Below are 23432 nucleotides of genomic sequence, written 5' to 3' on the forward strand. Positions count from 1 at the left end.
GGGGGGGAGGGGGGGAGCTCTCTCCCCTCTTCCAGCCCTTCCCATGAATAGGATTTGAACAGAGCGGAGATTGATTTATAGTTATTGCAGTTGAACATTTATTGCTCTTAAAGAGTGGCGGGGAGAAAAGAGAGAAAAGGGGTTTGAAAAGCTCCTTTCTGTATTAAAGAGGTATCAAATGAAGACTGCTGAGATAATATACAGTGGCCAATGGGAATTTGATTTGCTTTAAAATTTAACTCTTGTGGGGCCGCCGCCGACGGACGGGGCTGGGAATGGGACTGGGAACGGGGCTGGGAACGGGGCCGGGCGCTGCCATCCGAAACATCCGACGTTCGTTTCTGTACCGCTGCAAACTGCCCGGTTCCACCGGAAAGATCCTCCCGGGCGCAGCTGCTGCCGCAGAATAATAAAAATAATTATTATTATTTCTGCCTTATTACGGGGTTTATTATTTATTTATTTATTTACTTATTTATTTTCTTTAAGGGGGGTCTAGGCAGGCGGGAAGTGGAGCTACGAAACAACCTGCTCGGGGAAGAGCCCTTTTCGGAGCTGAATTTTCCTGCCTATACACGGAGGTTTCTCCTCTCCGGCAGCAGAAACGCGATCGCAGCCGAGTCCCCCCAGGGCGCAGAAAGGAGCCCATTGTTAAGTGGGGTTCTAGAAATACATTTTTAGCGGTGATTGAAAGCTCCCTTCTCGTTTGAACTCGAGAAGAAAGTCCCTGGCAGGGAAGAGCATCCTCTCACCCCCCCACCCCCCCGCCTCCCTCTGCCCCAACATCTGTTTGGAGCAATCCAGGCTCTAGGGCAGAGCCGGGCTTTGCCCCCTCCCAAAGTCATTAAAAAGATATTAGTTGAGCTGAGAAAAGTCCAGCGCAGCCCCCCGGACCCGCCGTGGTGTGTGTGTCATTAAAGGCGATTTGGGATTTGCCAGAGCTAATACCAGGCGAAGGGACGCGCGGGGTCCGAGTTGAAAAGCTCCGCGTTGCCGGCCGCCCCCCGCCTGCTGCCCTGGAGCCCGAGGCCGGCGAGGCGCTGCCGGTCCGACCTCATCACCTGCCCCGAGCGCCCTGCCGAGCGCCGCGGGAAGGAAGGGGCAGCGGCGGCCGGAGCCGGGCTGCGGGCAGAGCCTCTCAGCTGCTGCGGCCGCAGCCCCCCGCACCTCCACGCCGGCTGCAAATGCCCCGGGACCCGGAGGGAAGGCGGGGATGGGAGGGGGGGGAGCGGGCAGGAGGGATCATGGCAGCCCCGCGGGTGCCGGGGAGCCGGGGCAGGAGGGATCATTGCACCCCTGCGGCTGCTGCAGGAGCCAGGCGCCTCCGAAGTTGCTAAATGTGTCATTTATTAAAGCATTCAGGGGGCTTTTCTTTGGCGTTTGCTTGCAAACTCACAAAGGCCGAGCTGCTGTTTGGGGGTCTTTTCTGATGGAAAAAGGGCTCGGAGACCCCCGGCACAAAAGAAATCCTGGCAGTGCTTTCAATGGCCGGGACTCAATGAGGGGGACCCTGTGCGCAGCGGGCGGGGGCGAGGGGCCGCCCGGTGCTGCCTGAAAGGCAGGCCTGAATGTAATGGGGAGATCTGCGTTTATTTGTTGGGATCACATTTAATTAGCTTAGTACAACCCTTGAAAGACAAAGGGACCTCAATCTGGATCCAATCTGAAGCTCGTTTGGAGAGCGAGGGCTCCTGGAAAAGTCAAAAGAGAGAAAGGAGAAAGAAAGGGGAGGCTGGGAGAGAAAGGGGCTGGGGGCCCAGCCAGGTGACTGGCACGCGTGAAACAAGGGGGCCTTTTGGGCACAAGGCAGGGCTCAAAAGGGAGGGAGGAAAATAGCCTCTTCCTCAGGTTTTACCTACTTAAACCCCCTGAAGGGGACGGAGCTGAAAAGCCTCAATGGGGGCTAAGGAGGCTACAAAGCAAACAGTGGAGCTGGAGAGGGGGCTCCGGCCCTGCCGCCGCCGCAGTTGGCAGCACTTGGTTATGGGAATGTCCCCAAATGTTACCTGCGCCCGCGAACGCTCCCGCAGGAGCAGGAGGCGTGAGGGGGACAAGGTGATGATGCTCCTGGACTGGGGAGTTCCCACCCTAACACAAGGTCCCCATGTTCCCTCCATAGAGTGAGACCCCCCCCCCCCCCCCTCCCACTGCCCCGAGCCTCCACCCAGCCGTTTGTGCCCCACACAGCACCTCTGTCCTATTGCTAGGGGTCCTGGATGGCCTGGAGCACTGAGAAGAGGTCCCCATGGGTGCATCCCCCAGTCTAGGGTAGCCCCTGGGTTCCCTGTTCCAACACAGGGCACACACAAGTGGGTGGCACGGAGGATGCGCTGCCACCTCTCCAGGGACAAAAAGGACAGAGGCTGTCCCCAAGCTGCCACATCCCCAGGATGGAGCTGAAGGCATCCTTACCCTCCCTCCAAAGCTCTGTCTGTCCCTGCTTTCCCCTGAGGGTCTGGGGACAGCAGGGGAGGGTTTGGGGTGCCCCTGAGCAGTGCTGACCCCTCGGTGGGTGCGCAGCAGCTCCGGGCAAGGGGGGGTTTGGCGTGGGGGAGCTGTGACCCTCCCCGTGAGCGCCGCAGCCCCTCGGAACCCGGCAGAATGACTGCGCAGCTCGCAGAGGATCTCCGGGGCTTTATTTGCCTCCATTTCACTCTGCGGGAGGCCCCGGAACGAGCAGAGATACTGAGTGCTCTCCCCTCTCCTCTCCCTCCCCTTCTTGCCTTTTTTTTTTTTTTTTCCTTCCTTCCCCCCCCCCCCCCCCCCCCGCCCCATTTTTAAAAACCATCACCTTCCCTGCTGCATCCGACTGCTTCAAACTGCATCCAACTGCTTGGCAGGGCTCAGGAGGCCCCCAAATGCACCCTGGTTGTGGCAAATCCTAGTGGTTTCTCCTTGGCCGCCTCTGTGGTGCTGCAGCTTGGCCAGTAGGGCCGGTGGCAGCGGCCAGCTGGATGCCAGCACCCACCGAGGCATCGCTGGCACCGCGGGGCCCTCGCTGAGCTGCTGGGAAATGCTGAGGGTAAAGCAACCTCCCAGGAGGTTCCCTGCCCGTGACCAGAAGTGATGGCTGGGGGTGAGCAACCTCCTTGGAGCAGTGGGGTGCTCCCAGGGGTCCTGGTGAGGATGGGCTGAGGGGCCATGCTCAGGCCCTTCTTGCTCTCCCTCAGCTCTGAGGTGTCTAGAGCCCAGGCCAGATGCCAAAGGTGATTCCCATGATACAGGATCCTCCTCGAGCACACAGAGCAGGAGGCAGCGAGGGGGAATTTGGACTGGAGAATCAGGAAAACCTCTGCCCCTTTTCCTGTCCTCTGGCAGTGAGCTGGGGATAGCACAGTTGTGTCCCACAACCACCTCCTGCATTCCACCACTCTCTCCAGCACCTTACCACTGTCACTTCTGTATCCCACCACCACCTCTCCCACATCCCACCACCACCTCTTCTGCAGCAGCAGATCCAGCTGCCAGACTGGGACCCATGCTGGTGAATGCTCTGAGGCACAGCCTAGAGAAGGACAGCAGCCAGGGCAGGGAGAGCTGCCAGTGAGCACCACTGCTCCCTCCTGCCCCTCTCTCTGCTCCCCATGCTGGCTGTGCTGCTCCGTGGGCTGACTGCCACAGGGGGACTGCAGGAGCCAACCTCAGGAGGTGGCAGCTAAGGCTGGGCAGAGCTGGGTCCAAGTGTCCAGCCACAGCCTCCATGGAGCACAGCTGGGCACAGCCCAGCAGTGGCAGCAGTGGTGGGTTTGGAGGAGCAGCAGCACGGGTGAGACCTCACAACCATCTATCTGTGTGTGTTCAGAAGCTACATATTCCATCTCACAAGACCTCCCTCCAACCACACTGCCTGGCACCCAGCTTACAGTAACTATTCTGCTGCTTTGATGCAATTAAATATTTAAGACTTGGAGAATTAAACCCAAGCCCCACGCCTGCTTGTCTCTTTCAATAATCGTTTTGGTTTAACTCTCCATGTCCATAATGTGCTTCGTGCTCAAAGCATGGACAATTAAAGTATTTTTGACTGTCTTAAAGTCTCTCCTCTGCTCCCAGAAGAGCCTTTGCCTGCTCAAGACACACTGAGTCCAGAGCACAGGAGAGCACCGAGGGCATGGTGAGCCCAGTCAGGTGTTTTAAGGGCTGGGGCTTTTCAGGTTGCTGCTCAGAAATAGTTTGCAGAAGGACCGCGACAAAGGTCTGCTTGGCAATGAGTCTCTGTGCCTGAAGGGTGAGGTAGGTGCCACCCAGAATGGGGGGACAGAGGTGCTCATACCCTGCCATGAAAGATGCACCACAGGACAGAACTGTGCTGTGTGGGGAGCGAAGCTGTTGTGTGCCTGAGCCAAGGCAGCAGAAGGATGGTGCTGGAAAGAAGGAATTTGGTTTGCAGAAGACAGGAAAGAGCTGGAGCCCAGGAGCCGGGGCTGGGGACCTTCTGCCAGGGCACTCAGCTGAGATGGGCTTGTCGTGATGCAGAGGCAGAGCCTTCCCTCTCCTCTGCGAGCTCCTCGCTGGCCTCTTGGGCATGGCCCCGTGCTGGGAGCTGGTCCCCTGCAAGGAGAAGGCTGCACTGTCCCCACCACCATTCATGGACCCCAAAGCCCCAGACATGCCCCAAACCATACCAGCACCTTGGGGACCTGCCCTGCTCCTTGCAATGTGCAGTTCCTGCCCTAGGGCAGATGAAATCTCCCTGCCACAAAAACTCAGTCAGTGCCTCCTGCTCCTGACTGGGGATGAAACTTGCCCTGAGCTGAGCAGGAGCCTTGGTTCCTCTTGAAGACCACAGACTTGGCTTGAAGGTACCACAGCAGCTTCGGGGACAGAAGACACAAGGAGCTGCCTACAGACCTGAGAGAGAAAGGTGAGGTGCTCTGGGGAGGGATTGACCACCACAGCAGCCCCCAGGACCCCCTGGACAGCCAGAGGCAAGGCTGGAGCAGGGTTTGGAGGACCCCAGAGCTCACCAGCTCCTTGTGAGGTGCCAAGGTGTCTCTTCACCTCCTGCCCTGCCCCTCTCCAGCCCACCACGGACTCGCATCAGAAGTAGTTTAATGGCTGTGGCCCCTCCACCCCAAGCAGGCAGCAGTAATGGAGAGCAAATTGCTGAACTTGGGAATGTTTCAAGCACTTTATCCTTGCAGGCCACCAGACTGCTGCTGAAACCCCAGCTCTGCAGGCACCATCTTAATGACAGGCCAAATTTCCAAAGGCTTGCAAACTATTTTCTTCTGCTGCCCCACCCCCACCCCCCCAATAAAAGGTTGCATCAGAAAGAGATATTTCCATAATTTATAGTGGGGGGAATCTCACAGGGGAGAGTCTCTCATCTGTACTTACAGATACATTTAAGGAAATGCATCCTCCCCCAGCCCCGCGCCATTTACGACCACTGGCACGAGCTGTAATGCTCAGAGTCTTCAATTAAGGGACACCTTTGGGTTCATTATCACACAATTGCTCCCTGTGAACCATGCCAAATGCTGTTTTGGCACAGAGCTTGGGAGATGAATTAGAAGGAAGTCTTCTCGGTAATGCCCTCTCCCAATTCCCATCAGCAGCCTTTATGCCCTCCTCAAGCCATTCTTTTTTTTTCCCCCCCTCTCCCCTCTTTCCAAGTGGCTTTTACTATCCCATCTTTCACTGTCTCTCTTGATTCTCTGGAGGTATATTTAGAGATGCTGCATCTCCTTTTCTTCCGGCTCTCAACAAGCCTCCAGCCCTCGGCTTTGCAGATGGGATCCTCTGCTCCCTCCTCCCCACCCCATCTGTGAGCCCCTGCAGCTGGCTGGGCAGCAGGCAATGGAGCAGTTTTAGGGTGGAGGAGCACAAACCTCACATTTCATCAGGAAAAGGAGCTCTGAAGGAGCTAGAGCCATAGAATCAGTGAATGATTTGGGCTGGAAGGGATCTTGACGATCAGCCAGTTCCAAGCCCCTGCCATGGGCAGGGACACCTCCCACCAGCCCAGGTTGCTCCAGGCCTCATCCAGTCTGGCCTCAAACACCTCCAGGGAGGGGACATCCACAACCTCCCTGGGCAACCTGTCTTCCCCTCCTCACTGCAAGATCTTCATCTCCAAACTTGGGCTGGCTACAACTAGAAGTTACTGCTCCAGAACAGATCTAAGGATGAGGATGGTCACAGCCACCTCTCCCACACCCTGCTCCCTGCCCTGGGCCAGTGCTGCTGCAGGGACCCTGAGAGGGGGCTGCAGGGTAGGAGGCAAATCCTGGATGTGTTCAGCCCCAAAGCTGTAGAAAAGCAACAGGTTCAGAGGATTGAATCCCCATGGCTGGAGGGGTGTCCAAGAGGCAGAGATGGGGTGCTGAGGGCTATGGCTTAGCTCCAGCCTTGGTAGAGTTAGATCATGGTTGGACTGGAGGATCCAGTTGGCTTTTCCAACTGAAACAAGCTAGAGATTCTGTGATTAAAATCAAGGACTCTGGGTCATAGATCCTCCTGGTCCCAAAAGCCACCATTCCAGCAGCTTCCTGCTGCAATCTTCCCTGCCAGGGTGCCAAGAGACACTGGGATGGGACTAGACTGGATCTCAGGAAAGAGTTCTTCACTGAAGGGTTCTCAAACATTGGAATGGTCTGCCAAGGGCAGCAGTGGAGTCCCTGTCCCTGGGGATATTCAAGGAGCCTGTGGACCTGGTGCTTAGGGCCATGGTTTAGTGGTGACCCTCCTGGGCTGAGGGTTGGACTGGATGATCTTGGAGATCTCTTCCAAGCAGATCTATTCTGTGACGTTCCCCAGGGTTTCACTAGAAGTAAGGCTCAAGCTGACTTGGTTGACCACCCTGGGTGAGAGCATCACAGAAGTGTTTTGCTTGGAAGAGAGCTTTAAGATCACTGAGTCCAAGCATGGAGCCAGCACGATCAACTCTGGTGCTGAACCATGGCCCCAGCACCATATCTACACACATGGGGACTCCACTACTGCCACAGGCAGCCTGCTCCAAGCCTTGACCACTGTCTCAGGGAAGAAACTGTTCCTCATGCCCAACCTAAACCTCCCCTGATGCAATTTGAGGCCATTTCCTCTTGCCCTACCTCTTGTTACCTGGGAGAAGAGACCCACTCCTAGCTGGGTGCAGGCTGCTTTCAGGGAGCTGTAGAGAGCAAGGAGGTCTCCCCTCAGCCTGATCATAGAATCAGTCAGGGATGGAAGGGACCACAAGGATCATCTAGCTCCAAGCCCCCTGCCATGGGCAGGGACACCTCCACACTGAACCACCCCAGCTCCCTCAGCTGCTCCTCTCCAGCCCTGTTCTCCAGACCCTTCCCCAGCCTTGCAGACCTTCTCTGGACCTGCTCCTGGTGCCAAAGGGACGAAGCTGAGCGAAGTGACCAGGAGAGGGGGGCAGAAAAGGGGCTGGCACAGGTGGGAGGTGGTGGGCAGGGAGAGAGGAACGAAGGGAGCAAAAGCAGGCAAGGACATTCTTCAGCCACAAGACAACCTTGTGGGAGTTTTATTTATACAGAGTGTAAAATGCAGCTGTCAGTCCAACACAAACACCACTGCCTGTTGGCTTGGTCATCAAACACCCTCCGCTCGCTCCTCTTGCTCTGAGACACTTCAAGCATCAAGGAAAACCAAAAGAAAAAAAAAAAACACAACAACAACAACAAAAAAAACAACAACCCAAAAGAACCTTGCCAATAAAAAACAGGAAATCTTCAGCACATTTCCAGTAGGAATGAAAAGGGGAAAAAAAAAAAAAGCTTTGATTCTGTTTTGTTTTTTTTTTTTGTCTTATTTTTTTTTCCTTTAAAAAATACATTTGGGTTATCTGTACAAGAAACAACTAAACATTGGAACAACAACCACCAACAAACAACAGCTCCCTCCCTCCAGAAAAAAATCATAAAATCATCTTATCCCTTTTATTAAATCCAAATCCTTGCATGGTTAATACTAGAAATCAGCTCTCTAAGGTCATTTGACAAATATTAGATAAGAAAACAAACAAACAAAATATGTATTTTAAATGAAATTCCTCCCTCCCCACCCACCCCCCCAAAAAAAAAAAAAAAAAAGCAAAAACAAAACCAACAGCAACACCACCTTGGAATTAAAAAATAGTTCCTAGCTTTGCTTTTTTTCCCCTCCCCCCTCTGGTTTGATTCTGTTCCACAGTGAATTTTTTTTTTTTTTTGTTAAAGGTTCATTTTAATATTAAAAAATAACAAGATTTCTATTTCTGAGAGGAGAGGACCAAAAATAAAAGTGTTTTTTTTTTTTTTTCTTTTTTCATTTTTTTTTAAACAAGCTCAGAGGTCTCAGAACCCAAAAATCCAATTGGGGAGAAAAAAAAAAACAAAACACCTTGTTAAAAAAAGTCAACATTTTTGTTGCTTTTCTCTTTTTCTTCTCTTTGTTATAGACTCTAAGAAATGATACAAACCCTACAAAATAGTTGTGTGTGTCCTGTCCCTCCCTCCCTTACCTCCCACCCCCAAACCTCTTTTTTTGTCCCCCCCTGTCCCCACCCCACAGCTCCCCAGGTCTGCAGCCCTGGGGGAGTGCAGGACTGACAAAGGTTCATCAGGACAACAGCAGAGCTTTGAAAGATTAAAACCAAAATACAAACAAAAAAAGGCAATAAAAACTAAAAAAGGAAAAATCAAAAAGACAGCCAAAGGTACAAGAAATTAGCAGTAAAACATTTAATGAATTTACATATTTAAGAATATTTAAATACTGTTTTAAATCTTTTTTTCCTCTTTATTTTTCCTCTCTTTAATTCCTCTTCCCCCCCCTTATTTTCTCCTTTTATTTTCCTTCTATCTTTTTTAGCTTCTCTTTTTTTTTTTTATCCTCCTCTTGGTTTTTTCCATCCTCTTTTTTCATCCTCCTCTTGATTTTTTCCTCCTTTTTTTTCTCCTTTTTTTTATTCTCCTCTTGGTTTTTAGCTCCTCTTGGTTTTTTTTCCTCCTCTTTTTCCCTCCTCGTTTTTTCCCTTTTTTTTTTCTCCTCCTGTTTTTTTCTCCTTTTATTTTCCTCCTGTTTTTTTCCTCCTTTTCCCCCCTCCTCTTGTTTTTTTCCTTCTCATTGTTTCCTCTTTTTTTATTTCCTCCTGGATTTTTCCCTCCTTCCACACCCCCCCCCCCTTTTTCCCCCCCACTCTTATTTAATTTTAAGATTTGTTACCTACCACCTAAGGCTTTCCAAGCCTCTCTTTCTGTTGTCACAGAACAAATTGGAGAAAAAAAAAATTGAAAGGATTAAAAACCCCCAACAAAACAATAACAAAACCCTCACCAAAACACCAACCAGACAGACAGAGGAGAAAAGATAAAACCAAACCACCAACCAAATGAAAATACCCAAACCCCAGGTGCTGAAATGTCACAGCTCTGGAGGTGCCTTTTGGTGCCTGGGAGAAAAAAAAATTCTCTGTTTTCATTTCCAAACAACAACAATGAAAAAAACCCCAAACAACAACAACAACAAAAGAATCCTGGAGGGTTTTTTTTTAAGTTTTTTTTTTTTTTAACCAAATTTGGAAAGCAAATGCCCAACGTGTCCAGCAGTTTAGTAGGTTACTAATTGCTCCTGATCCTTAGCAAAGTTCAGTAGGGATTATTCCTAGGGGTAGTGTTTCACCAACAAACAAGGGGGGAAAAAGAAAAAGTCTTCAGCAAAACGTAGCAAATCTAGAAACCTCTGTTACAAAAAAGGTTTTTCTTTTTTTCTTCCATGATGATTCCAAGGGAAAACAAAAAAAACCAAAATAAAAACGAAACAATCAAAGAAATTGCCACGAGGATCTTGTTCTACTGCTCCTGGAGAAGGGAAAAAGGAGAAGTTACGGAGAGGCTGCAGAGCCCCAGCGCTGCCTCCTCGCTCCTGCCCGGCCCAGCTTCACCTCCAAGGATGCTCCAGGCTGCTAGGGAGGACCCTGGCACCCTGAGCTCGCCTTCCAGCAGCTCCTGCCTCTCCCCACACACAGTCCCTCTTCTCCAGAAGGCCAGGCTGGCAGGCAGGGCTGCAGAAGACTCCCTTTTATCCCCTGCTTGCAGGTCACACTCGGGCAGCGCCCGAGGCAAGCACCGCTGCCCGCGCCCGGCTCGATCTCGGCAGCAGGGAGGCTGCAGCTGCCTGAGGATGCTGCTGGCTGCTCTCAGCACCTGCACCCGCAGCAGTCCTGCTCCCAGCGCTGAGCCTGACCCCACAGAGCTCCAGCATCTGCTCTGCACCTACTGCTGGCCAAGCACTGAGGCGCTGGCTCTGTGCACCCCGTGCCGGGAGATCCCTGCAGGTACCATCAGGATAAAGCCTCCTCAGCCCTCCGTGATCCGAGTGCCAGGTGAGGTTGGGTTTCCCTTGGCAGCTAGGCACTCCCATCTGCTCCAGCAGCTTTCTGTTGCCTTTGGGGACAGGCTGCTCCCTCCCCAGGCAAGGGCACAGCTCCTGTCCCAGCACTGAGCTCAGAGGAGAAAAGGCAAAGCCGGCAAGGGTGGCCCTGGGCTGCCTGATGTGCCAGGGCTGTGCCACCTCCCCAGCCTGGCACTCCTGCTACTTTAACTCCACAAACCAGCCTGGGGGTTATAAGCAAACAACCTCCCAGCCCTCTCCCAAAACCCCTGTGCAGAGAAGGCTCTGAGGTCAGGACAAGCCCTCTGTGATCACTACCCCAGCAGCTCTCTGCTTCACCACCTCAACCCAAGGCAGACCCAGGACAATGCCAACGTACCAGAATTCCCAAGGGAAGGTGCAGAGGGGTTCAGGGAACAGGGATACAGACCTGGCTGTGGGCCTGAGCCTGCCCCAGGGTCTGCCCGTAGTAGGCAGCCTGCTGTCTGTAATACTCTGCCCACGCCATGGTGTAGTCGGGCTGGGAACTGGCCTGGGAAGCAGCACTGGCAGCATGACCTGCAGCAGGAGAGGGGAGAAGGGAGAGATCAGCAGGGTGGTGACAGCAAGCCCAGGCTTAGAACCTCCTGGGGTACAGCTGAGACAGGAGCCAGCCCCCTTCCAACAGCTGCAGACAGCTCCAAGAGGGACCCTGCCTCTGCTGCCCACCTCAGAGGGGGACCCTGCCTCTGCTGTGTGGCCAGGACAGGCTCTGAGCAGGCCTGCAAGTGACAAGCTGAGAGCAGCCAGAAGGTGCTGGGACAGCACTGCCCAGCTGCAGTGGCCAAACTGCCACTGGCTGCAGAGCCCTCAGGGCTGGAGGGGACTGGAGGCCCTGCACAAAGCACAGCCAGCTCCACACATCACCCAGAGAGGCTTCCACAGCAGCCTGCTGGCAGCCACAGCTGGCTCTGGGGGACACTCTCCAGCCTCCCACACTGCATGAGGGTTAGGTGGTGCTGGTGAAACCCAACATCCACTGCAGGAGAGCAGCACCAACCTCAAGCTGAGTTGGCTCTGGGGGTCCAAGAGAACACTACTAAGCTCATTGAAGCTCAGTTTGAAGCCTACTTGCAAGAAGGCCTGAAGAGAGTCTTGCACAACTACCATGGCCCTCAAATCTCAGACCCCACTCCTGTGGCCTTCACTTCTCACAGGTTCCCCTTTCTGCAGGCACTAAAACACCTTCACTCCAGCACATCCAAGTGCTGGGGCAGGGGAGAGTCCAAGCCTTCTGGGTGCAGAGCTGGGATGTCCACACCTCCCTCAGCCACAGCCAAGGACACAAAGAACAGAAACCACAGTGATAAAAACACTGCAGAGAGAGAGAGAGATGGGCAGAGGGAGCAGGAGCCACCACTGGCAGGGACATGGGGATGGGGAGCAGACCTGTGGAGGAGAATCAGAGAATGTCAGGGGTTGGAAGGGACCTCCAGAGATCATCCAGTCCAACCCCCCTGGCAGAGCAGGGTCACCCAGGGCAGGGCACACAGGAACACATCCAGGTGGGGTTGGAAGCTCTCCAGAGGAGGAGACTCCACAACCTCTCTGGGCAGCCTGCTCCAGCACCCTACCAGCAAGGAAGTTTCTCCTCAGGTGGAGGTAGAACCTGCTGTGCTCCAGCTCCCACTCACTGCTCCTTATCCTACTGCTCAAAGAAAGCTCTTCCCAGCCCCACAGCACAGCCTGGGGGGGGGGGGGCTTTGATGTGGGGGGGAAATAATGCAGTGCAAGTGTGAAGTGGGTGGAGGGGCCAGGGCAGCAGTGTCCTGTCCAGGGGCACAGCAGAGGGTTAAAAGACTTTGACCAATGCTACAAGTCAAGACCTTTGCTGGCAGAGGTCAAGGCTGCCTCAACTGTCCACCTGCTAATGCCAACAAAGGGCCTCCCTCAATGCCTTTTCTTCTGGGAGAATTACAGTGCACAGCAGGCTGAAAGGACACACAGCTAAATGCACTGCACAGCAAAATGTTTCCCCAGCCAGTTCATTTCTTTGAGATGGGGAAGTAATTAAAACCTAAAGACATGTGTAGGGGGTGGGGGGCTGCCACTCCTCCCCTCCAGGAGGGCACTCTCTGTCCCTAGGAGGGCTGACTGCTGGGAGAAGGACTCAGGCAGCTCTGTGACAGCAGAGCTGGGAACAAACAGGCTGCAGGGGAAAGATCCTGCATGGGACTGTGTGCAAATGAAGATTCAAGTGCCAGAGCAGGCACTGCCCCAGGGATCCTCACACACCTTGGTGAGTTCCACCTGGCCTGTCTGGGCAGCACTGTGCTCAGGGAACCACAGAATGGGTTGGGTTGGAAGGGACCTCCAAGATCATCCAGGCCAACCTTCAACCCAGTACCACCATGGCCACCAAACCCTGGCCCCAAGTGCCATGGCCACAGGGGTCTGGAACAGCTGCAGGGATGGGGACTGCACCACCTCCCTGGGCAGCCTGTGCCAGTGCCTGACCACTGCCACTGCAAAGAAACTTCTCATCTCCAACCTTACCCTTCCCTGGCACCATTTCAGGCCGCTTCCTCTCCTTTTGTCACCTGATAACAGGGCAAAGAGACCAGAGTGGCACATCCAGAGTGCAAGTGCCCTGCAACACTTCCATTTCTGGACTCAGTGCTGGCAGCTTGAAGCCCAGCAGCAGCAGCAGGGCTGATCTGGGCTCAGTTCTGCCCTCCTGGGTGGCTGGGGTGGTTTACTCTTGATTTCAGAGCTGGTTACCCTGCTGGCCTCACACTGAGCACCTGGCAGCTCCCAAGAGGAGACACAGGACACTCCAGGCAGTGTGGGTGAAGCAGGGGAGCAGCCCTGCCCAGCCTTTCCTCCATGTGCTGCAGCTCCTTTCCCAGTCCCAGTCAGCCTGGGAGCTGAGCAGTGAGAGGAGCCCACAAGGAACATTTCAAAATGAAAATAAGAACAAAGAGATGGGAGGGCTCCCCCCAGACATGGCTGGCCATGGGCTTGGCAAGTGCTTGCCTGGAGCATCCTGGCAGAAGGGAGCCCAAGGCAGAAATGTTTTTGTTAGAGAAGGGGAAGCAAGGATCAAGTTTCTACACAGAAAGAGCAGAAACAGGCAGCAAAGAGCACACGAAGCATCCCAGTTTCCAGCAGCCTCCATGCTTCAAACAGCTTCTGCTGAGCTCCAACCACCACAGGACCCCAGACTGCCAGGCTGGAGGGCAGCCCAAGGACCACCTGGTGCAGCCTCTCCAGGTGATGGGGAGCTGAGCTGGCCCTGCACCCTGGCAAGCTGTCCAGTGTAGGGCAGTCCTCTGCTTGCCCTGGGAGATGATTCAGAGAGCTCCCCCCCAGGCTCCTCAGGAAGCTGCTGTGCAGTTCTGGGGTGAAGCTGTGCCCTGCAGGCAAAGCAGCAGAGGCAACACCAACCTTCCCCTCACTTACTTGGGACTTGCTGTCCAGGCTGCTGCCACGTCTGGTAGGTACTGCCCCAGCCCTGGGGCATGAAGGCCTGGGGACCACTGCAGGGGACAAGAGGGCAGAGGTTGGAGCAGACAACACCACACTTGGCAGGCTGTGTGTGAGAAGGTGGCCAGAGGAGCCCAGCTGCTGCTCATGGTGGGGAAGCCAAGGTGAGGACTCGCCACACTGCCCAGCACCGTGTGCAGCTCAGGCTTCCCTCCATGCTCACTGCACTGCAGACAGCAATTCTGGAGATGCCAATACCTGCCTGGTTTACAACTGCAGAGCTAAAATCCTTCCTGTAGTCAGGCTTAAAGGATTCAGCTTGCCCCTGGCTTCTAAATGCTCCCTCTTCAAAAGGCTCCACTGAACCACCACCTCTCCAGGGCCCTCCACCCTCCTCCCAGTGCCTTTATAGCTCCCAGCCACTCACTCCCCACAGCCCCCCCAGGAGCAGCTTACTTTTGATGAGGTGTGGCAGGTGCTTGGCTGAAGGGACTTTGGCCAAATCCTCCAGGTCCACCCATGCTGGTACCCTGCCACAGAACCCACAAATACTTCATGTCAGCTCTAAAGACAGGGTGGAGGCAGCCAGAGTGAGCAGTGAGAAAGGGGAGAAGACAGCCTTAGAGGACTGAACCCCAGCACCTGGAAGAAGTGACTGAACTGAAGTGCTCAGCACTGGCAGCACTCTGCAGCAGCTCAGCTTCCAAAGCAGCTCTGGGCAGCCCCCACAGAGGCTAGCAGGACTGTGGCACAGCTGGAGGCTTTCTTTGAGCAGCTGGGTGCTGAGGTTGGTACCAAGCCTTCTCCTCTCAGGCCCTTCAGCACAGAGGTTGCTTTGCAGCTTTCCCATGCTCCAGTTCAGTGCTTTCTGTACTTCATTTGCCCAGCAGTGCTCCAGGCTGACACTGTCAAGCTCCAACACCACAGCACTGCGCTAACTGGAAGATAAAAGCTACCCTGGATGGACTGCAGCAAGGAGCTGAGTGCTGCTTTCAGGATGATGATGATGCCAGGGTTGGGTCACCCTCTCCCAGTGGCATTATTGTCCTCACAGCATCTCCTCTGATGGCCTTCCCGTGCCTCAGTATTGCTGTTCTGCCCTCTCAGGCAGCTGCTCACTACCCTCATGTCAGCAGTCAGAACCTTCTGGGACCACAGCACAACAGAGTCCAAACCACAGAATCAGTGAATGGTTTGGGTTGGAAGGGACCTCAAAGCTCATCCAGTTCCAACCCCCTGTCATGGGCAGGGACAGCTCCCACCAGCCCAGGCTGCTCAAGGCCTCATCCAGCCTGGCCTTGAACAACCTCCCTGGGCAACCGGTCCCAGTGTCTCCCCACCCTCACTGTTAAGAAACTCTTCCTAATCCCCAGTCTCAGTCTGTCCTCCTCCAGCTTCACTCCATTCCCTTTCCTCCTATCACAGCAAACCCTTGTGAAAAGGATGCTGGAGGGCCACCAAAGCTGCAGGCAGCTGCCCCCAGCCAGCTGGTTTTGAAGCTGAGTACTGAGTGGGTCTGTTCTGTGCCATGCTCCAAGCCCAGGCCTACCTCTACCTAAAAGAGTAGAAACACCACACCTGAGAGAGAGAAGAGCAGGAGGGGTGGAACTTACCCCAACTTTCTCATCTATGAGGTGCCTGGCAAGCTCAATCTGCTGGGGAATGCCTCTGATTGTAAATATTCTTACTCCAGGGTCTGTGTTGGGAGGAGGGTTCCTCTGCAGCTCCACATGGGCTCCTGACTGCTGATTTATGCTCTTGATGTTCTCACCCCCTGCAGAGAAGGGGAATGGACAGAAGGAAGGATTTTCAGCACCTCTTTCCATACAAACCTCTCCAAGCCAGGCTGTGGGCATGGAATTTAGTTTCAGCTACCTTGTGTGCCCCTCGAGGGAGTGGGTGAGGATGGCAGCAGCCTAAGAACCCAACCAGCACCTGAGCTCATGCTGCTGCTCTGAACAGCCTCAAAAAGCAGGAGCTGAAGCTGTGAGCTGCTGCAGTGGGTTTGGGGGTCAGGGGTGGTGCTAAGAGTACAGAGAGTCCCTCTGTGGGCTCCCATCAAAATGCAGCGTGGCTGAGACACCTTCTTGACAAAGCAGATCTGAGTCCTGGGGGGTTGCAGAGCTGTTCACAGCCCTCCAGGCCAGAGAGTCACTTTCTGCCCTTCTTTTTCCCCCCCTTCCATGAGGCTTTCCCCACCCACCCCACCACCAGACATTTCATTCCACTGGGACACCAAAGCCACGAGCCACATACCTTGGAGCTTAAAGCCAAAACTCTCTCACCACCATGTGCTGTCTGAGAGCTTAGTCCCTTAGAGAAGCCTCCCCTCAGCCCAGCACAGCCAACCCTCCACACAGCTGCAGCAGTGCAGCACTCCAGGCCTTCTCTGCTGTCCCAGAGCCAGCTGTGCATGCAGTGACCATTTCTGGCTAGTTTGCCATCTGGCCAGAGCAGAGCACAGGAGTGCTTCGAGCAGGGCCAGCCACAGATCTGATTTCCTCCAGGCCTGCTGGGTCCGAGGTCTCTTAATGAAATTTGCTTAACAAAAGCCTCAGCCAGGGCTACAATGCTTCAATTCTTCTGCTGGGAGCTCACACAACTTCCAGACCAGCTCCACTCGACTGGAGAAATTCAAGGCTGGGAGCTAGGAAGGAGTTTTTACGACTTGGAAATCACAAAGCAAGAAAAAGAAACAGCAGCCAAAAGGACAGGAAGGGGAGCAAAGGAAACTGAGCAGGGAGTTCCTCCCAAGGCAAACCTCCTCCAGTTTGCTGCCATTTCCATCTCTATACACCCAGCACAACTCCAAGACAAGCTGTGGACCTTGCAGACACTTGTTGGTTTCATTGTGCTGGACTCGTGACCTCTTTAACATTTTAAAGCCTTCTCAGGGAAGGGAGGAGGAGGAGAAGTTGCCAAAGGGCAATTAACTCTTTCTAAATGAATTTTTGAAGATGGCTTGAACAAAAGCTGATCGTGTCACAGCCCTGGGCAGACAACAGGGATTGGCACTGTGCAGCCAAAAGCCAGGCCACTTATTTTCAGTCAAGCATGGGAAAGGGGTAAGATGAAGTTCCAAACCCTCAGAGCTTTGGGTTGGGTTTTTTTTTCTCTCTCCCCCCCTTGCAATGCTTTTGTCTGCTGCAGACTTGTGTGAAGCTCTGGTTTTTACAGATGGAGGTGAGCAGTGAAGCCAAAGTTTCCTAAGCAGAAACACAGGATCCTTTCAGCCAGCACACTCTGGATCAGAAGGGCTGGCAGAACCTCTGTGCTGGGTGAGAGAGGTGCACAGCCATAGGGTGCAGACTGGGCTTCTCTGTTTCCAAGAGGGGATTAAAACTTGAAGCAGTCTCATCAAACAAGTGACGAGAGACAGCCTTCAAGCCATTTCCCCACTCAGCACTAAGCTGGGGCTGCTTCCATATCAGCTCCTCCCAGACCACCTTTGCTGCAGGACCAAGTTGGCTCTCCAGGTTTGGTCAGAGGCTGCAAGCTCCCTACCTCCTGTACCAGGGCTCGGTGCCCTTGCTCCTCCTTCCCCTCCAGTCTGGCACACACTCCCAAGTGCTCCCCCCCATGCCAGCACTCCCAACCGAGCCTCAGAGCATGCAAATGAAGTGAGGCAGCCCCCAGGATGCTGCAGGGTGCCCGGAAGGAGTCCTCTGTCCCCCACTGTGAGGTGACCTGCTCGGCACATGGTGGCTGTCTCCAGAGGCATTCAGCAGCCTGCTCCATTCTTCTACCTGATGGGGGGCAGGAGTGATCCAAGAGTGGCCCCCCAGCTGGAGGTGAAATTGTAAAGCAATTAATCAAAGCTGCTAAAAGGCAGAGCTGACAAGAGCCAGGCCAGCCACGGGGGCTGGCACTGCTGCTGTGTTTATCATGGAAATCCAGCGGGGGCCCAGAGCCTGCCGTTTGTCTCCAAGCACCACCAAACACAGAAAGCTCTTGACATGTCTATGCTGCTCATCCCCACCCTGCCTCCAGCCTTTCAGAGAAGAAAAGCTGCACCCACCCACCCACCCCTCCAGAGCAAAAAGCCACCCAGAGGATTTGCAGGGAGCCCAGCACCACTCAGCAGCTGACACAGGCGCAGGCTCCCGAGCTGAGCTGTGGTGCCCACGAGAGAAGGCTTCCAGATCTTGTGCCACACAGAAACTGAGCTGAGAAACCTCCACATCTCCCTCTTTTCTCCACCTTCAGGGGCAACCCGGAGCTGGAAGCACAGCAGCAGTTACCTGGCCACATCACACAGACTACACCTGGGGGCCCAAGACACCCTTTGCTTGGGTGCTAGCCTCAGAGACGAAGCTCCACGTGGTTCCAGCACCCAGTCAGGTTTGACAGGCAAGGCTAAAAGCCAAGTCCTGTACCACAGGGAGCAGGAGGGGGGAAGGGGCAAAACTAAGCTGAAAACTGCTCAGAAACTAAAAAGGGGGAGAGAAGAGTCTACAATTGGTCACTGTTGAGAGAACCCCACTGACATCCGCTCTCCCCTGCTTGCCCCACAGGCAGCAGGAGAGGAAATGAGAAGAATCAGGTCTTGCATGAAGCCACAGAGAGCACAGCACCTCCACCCCGGGCCAGGCCCCAAAAGGCAAGGCTGCAGCCATCACTCACTTGACAAAAGTGAAGGCTGCAATAGCCTAAGAGCACAGGCACTGCAAGAACACCCATTACCAGGTGGCATTACAAAGCTGCAAGCACTCACATCACCATACAACCAGCAATTAGCCCCTCCAGAAAGCTCCTGATCTGGCTGGGCAAGGATCTTTATTTTGCTGTTGTGGAAACAAAGGTAAAAAGCTGCCCTGCACCCCCATGGTGCCAGGCCTTGCACTTGACTGCCAGGACATCCAACTCTGCTCCCTGCATTTATCTTTTCAGCACACCTTGAGTTCTGCAGTCACAAATGCTCCACTTGACTGCACTCTGAACAACAAGTGACCTTTTCTGATCCTTTATTAAGGATGACTAATGGATACAGCAATAAAGTTTCATTAGAATTGGATTTTTTTTTTTATCCCCATACACACAACTCTCACTTCTGGGCTTCAGATTTGCTTGGTTTGATTTTATTTTTTTTTTCCCTCCTTCCCCCAAAAGGACCTTCCAGTGAGCTCTAGCAGTCTGTGTGTGATGGGAAGGCTTCAAACTGAAACAAGAGTTCAGGTTTGTGGCCACGTTCCTGGCAAAGGACACCTGGAAGTGATTCAGCTACCCTGCTGGCATGCTTGTGTCCTGCTTCTGTGTCCCTTGCCACCCACCAAGGAGTTCAGGGTGCTACAAGGGCCAGACATGTGGAAGGAAGAGGGGAAAGAGGCCACAACATGTTTCATCTCCAGCCCACCTGTGCCCAGCAGGACTGCAGGAAAGTGGCTGCCACTGAAGCGTGGCACAAAGCCCTCCAGGCTCTGCCTCCTTCACCCCTGGAGCTAGGCTGTCCCTGTTCCTGCCACCTCACCTCTGCTGTGGTCACTTCAGCACCAGTGAAGGCATACAGCAATGCTCCTGCAATGAGCCAGGACGGAACAGGGCTCTCGTGACAGCTCAGGACATTAACTGAGAGGCATCAGAAGAGCTCAGGGCAACAGAGCAACTCTGCTCCTGGCTCTGCATCACCCCACATGCAGCTCATGCTCTGTGGCTAGCTGAGACTGCTGCTGCTGCTCTGGTTTCACAACTGTGCTGGGGCTGTACTGGTTCTTGAGAGGAAAGCCAGAGGACTCCTTGGCCATCTCCTCAGCATGGAGAGATTCAACAGCCTGGGGCTCCATGGCAGCAGCCTGTCTGTGCCAGGCTCAGAGGCAAGCTCAGATACAGCCCAACCCTGCTGCTTCTCTTGATTCATCAACACTTCAGGGGGGTGGCTGGAAGCAGCTTACTGTTGTTAGCATGTTGGGAGACATTCCATTTGCCCAGGTGGCACTGAGGAAATGCAGCAGGATGGGATGAGTGTTCTGCCTGTCCCTGCTAAACTGTCCTCTAAATGAATTCTCTATCAAAAGACTCCACCAAGGAACCTGCCCTTTCTCAACCAGCTGCTTGTTATAAGCTTTCCTTGACAGCTCTGCATCAAGAGCCTCTCTCACAGAGTGCCAACAAGGGCCTGGAGAGGACAATTATGAGTGAGAGCATCACAAAGCAGCCCAGCCCAGCTCCTTCCTACGCTGCATTCAGCAGCCACTACATCCCTGCAATTACAGCAAACTCCAGAGCCTGGCTGCCAGGCAGCAAGACTGTGACCATCCTGAGAGGGGAGGACTGCAGGCTCTAGCATTTAGTGTCACCAGACCCACCTTTGCCTATGACAAGGCCACACTTGTCAGCTGGCACTGTGTAGGTGATCTCCTGCATGCCCCCAGGGGCTCCAACACTCCAGTCCCCACGGCCACGACCTCTGCCTCTGGCCACAGCCAAGCTCCCGAAGCCATCTCGCTCCTTGGAAGGCAAAAAGATTTGTGTCAGAGGTTTTGCTGCTGGCCCCCATCCACAGCAGAACATTAAAAGCAGAAGAAAGCAAGGGAAGTTAAACTGCCCTGCAATCAATGGCATTGAACGAGGAAACTCTTGGGCTCCAGCTTCACTTTGAGGGTTCTGAAGCACTTTAAGGAGCTGCCAAGTGAGGTGGGTCACAGCTGCCTTCCTGACTCAGGAAGATGTTTCTGGTTTTTCAGTGCAAGCCTTTCTAGCTCCTGAAATAAACCTGGAAACAAGCAGCAACTGCTAAAGGACTTCTGATTTGTGATGGGAGCTTTCCTGAGAGCAACCAATAGATCCTGGCACTGACACACACTCAGAAGCTGCTGCTGAAGCCTTTCAAGTGCTGCTGGAATTACTCAGCTGATATGTACATTCCCCCAGACTTCCAGAAGGAACCTCTGAAGTTCAAAGGCATTCCAAGGTCATCTCTTTTGGCTAGCTGGCTTCTCAAAATCAAAGGCCATGGGCAGAGTCCATCAGGGGAGGCCTCATAAAAAATATGAAATCAAATCTTCCAACCAGACCTCAGGGCAAGGAGAGATGAAGACCTACCCCTGATGGACATCTTCTGCTCAGGTATCTGGTCTGGAATGGGCCAACATCTTCACCCCTCATCAGACAAATGGAATACAGAACCTCCCTCCTGAGCCTGCCTTGCTGCTTCACACAGCTGCTCCCTGCCCTTGCCCCATGCCATATGCTGGTGTCCTGCTCAGAGTATCACACATGTGAGCATTCATGGCCTTCCCCTGCCACTCATGGCCACTAGACCAGAGGGCTGGAGGGTGAAGAAGCATCACTGAGCACTGCTCATGCCCTGCTGTCTCAGTGTTCCTCAGTCCCCCTGAACAGAGTCACTGTGCTGTTATTGCTGGGCTCCACCCCACCAGCTCACCATTTCCAAGTAACAGCTGAACACAAGAGGCAAACATGGAGCTACCAGGAAGCCTCAAAACACTGCCTGAGCAGAGCAGCTCTTCCCACAGCTCAGCCAGCCCACATCACTTCAAAAAAAAACCAACAAAAAACCCCCAAGCCTAGCAGCAATGTCCTGGGCATTGTGTGGCCTAGCAGAGGGCAGATGCAGCGATGCTGCTCTTTGGATAGTGGCAGCCATCTGGGCAGCTGCCTGCACGCTGCCTCAGCGCCTTGTGAGCAGCACTTTGCTCCCCCAGGCCCCAGAGCCCACCTGTGCTGTGAGGATGAGCTCACTGATGATGTGTGCTGCGTGCTGACACCGATCCGGGAGCCCCATCACCTGCGCCACTCGCTCCGAGCTGATCCCATCATCTGTGGGGAGAGGTGCCAGAGCCTCAGGTGCAAGGAGCAAACATCCACCCCCCACCAAATCCTCCTGCCAGCACCACCACTGCTAGCAGCACTTCCACACAGCTACCCCAGGAGCTGCCCCTCTTCCCTCCACCTTCGGCCCCCTCTTCTGTGGGCTCAAAGGAGACAAACCGCAGCCCCCGCTGCAGAGGGAACAACATTCAAGAGGTGACACTTTGAAATGTCCAAAGAGCCATAACAGAGCCTGGAATCATTTTAAGAGGACAAAGGCAGCTTTGAGAGGTGATCAGACAGCCAAGGACCCAGAGAAAGTTAATTGGAATTAATCAACTCCTGATCCCCAAAGGCTTTAAGGTCCTGAAGGAGAATTCTTCCAGAGGAAAACAGAAAGGTGTTGTTATTCTGGTGTTGATCCACTATGTTACCACTCCAGACACGTTTTCATCTTTGCTGTGTGCAGTTTTACTCTCCGAAAACCAGAAAAGTGCCCAAGGAGGCAGCACCTCAGATTTAAACAGGTTTCAGAAAGAGACACAAAGCAGCTTTATCCGAGGGGAGCCTTGCTGCTGGAGCCTCAGCTCAAATTCCCTTTAGCCATCCCAAAGTGGAGCACTGGGCAGACAGGAAGAGCTCTCCATCCTCACACAAACCTGGTTTAAATTGAATCCTAACTCCAGCATCATTCTGAATCTTTTTGATCATTTCTCCATTTCTTCCTATCACAATTCCAACAGCAAACCTGGGCACAGAGACCTGATGGGAAAGGCAAAGCAGTGTGAAAGCTCAGAGAACTGGACTGGGTTCCTGGGATGTCCCAAGGAGATGCTCTCAGCTGAGGACAGGCCATCTTAGGCAGCTCCAGGCTACAGAACCAAACCAAACAGGTGGCCACCAAGTCCCTTCCCCACTCAGTGAAGTCTGCACTGCAAGAGTGCAGCTTAGAGACACTCAGAGAAGCGCCAGCGGGGAGTCCAGCAGAACTCCTCCTCTCTGCTGGCAAAAGAACACAAAATGCATTTAGAAATCAGCTGGCAGGTTACAGTTTGATGCCTTCCCCCCACTGCCCATCCCACAGGGAGGTTAGCAGGGTACTGGTGAAGGAACACATACCTCTATGCTGCCTCCTCCCATCCTAGCACTGAAATCACTGCGTACGCCTCGGAAGTCTGCCTGCTCTTTCTCTCGGATGATCTCCAGAACCATTTCCCTTGCTTGCTACATGGGGAAAGAAGTTACAGTTAGCTTCAAAGTCTCCTGCTGGCCAGCTTGGAGGTAGGGCCTCAATGGTGCCTCGTGGTCAGGCTTCCCCAAGTGATCTCCACCTGCACAAGGGAAGCGGTGCTCTGACTGAGATCCTTCTCTCACACTCACTGGGGAGCTCTTCGTGGTGGCATCTTCCAGGGCTGGCAAACCTGCCAGGGCTGTCAGGTGGCAGCTCCCTCTGTGCAACTCCTCAGAGCTGCACTGCAGTATCTGAAGGGGACCTACAGGAAGGCTGGGGAGGGGCTTTTGAGAAGGGGCTGTGGGGATAGGATGAGAGGCAATGGTTTGAAACTGGAGCAGGGCTTTAGGTTTAGGTTGGGCATCAGGAAGATGCTCTGCACAGTGAAACACTGGAACAGGCTGCCCAGAGGTGGTACAGGCCCTGGGGACATCCAAGGACAAACTTGGTGGGGACCTGAGCAACCTGTTCTAGTTGGAGGTATCCCTGCTGACTGCAGGGGAGTTGGATAAGATGACCTTTGAGGGTCCCTTCCAACCTGATGCATTCTCTGATTCCTTCAGTTTTTCTTCAGGCCCTTTAGCATTTCCAGCACCTTGAATTTGTGCAGGTTTTCAGTTAAAGCTGGTGAGGGCCCTTTCCT

General features: G+C 53.8%; 1 protein-coding gene across 1 annotated transcript in view; it reads right to left on the bottom strand.

The window, feature by feature from the left end:
- Positions 1–9739: 9739 nt before the first annotated feature.
- FUBP3 (far upstream element binding protein 3) overlaps positions 9740–23432 on the bottom strand; it is a 41776-nt gene continuing 28083 nt past the window's right edge. Inside the window, exons 9-17 of the mRNA XM_054393274.1 lie at positions 22678–22782; positions 22218–22320; positions 21467–21567; positions 20094–20235; positions 15405–15565; positions 14248–14321; positions 13768–13844; positions 10757–10884; positions 9740–9794 (exon numbers count right to left, since the gene is read on the bottom strand). Coding sequence (XP_054249249.1) covers positions 9786–9794; positions 10757–10884; positions 13768–13844; positions 14248–14321; positions 15405–15565; positions 20094–20235; positions 21467–21567; positions 22218–22320; positions 22678–22782 — 900 coding nt within the window. The 3' untranslated portion in view covers positions 9740–9785. The remainder of the gene's footprint in view (positions 9795–10756; positions 10885–13767; positions 13845–14247; positions 14322–15404; positions 15566–20093; positions 20236–21466; positions 21568–22217; positions 22321–22677; positions 22783–23432) is intronic.

Source organism: Indicator indicator, chromosome 28, assembly GCF_027791375.1.
Source record: "Indicator indicator isolate 239-I01 chromosome 28, UM_Iind_1.1, whole genome shotgun sequence".
In the NCBI taxonomy this organism is placed as follows: domain Eukaryota; kingdom Metazoa; phylum Chordata; class Aves; order Piciformes; family Indicatoridae; genus Indicator; species Indicator indicator.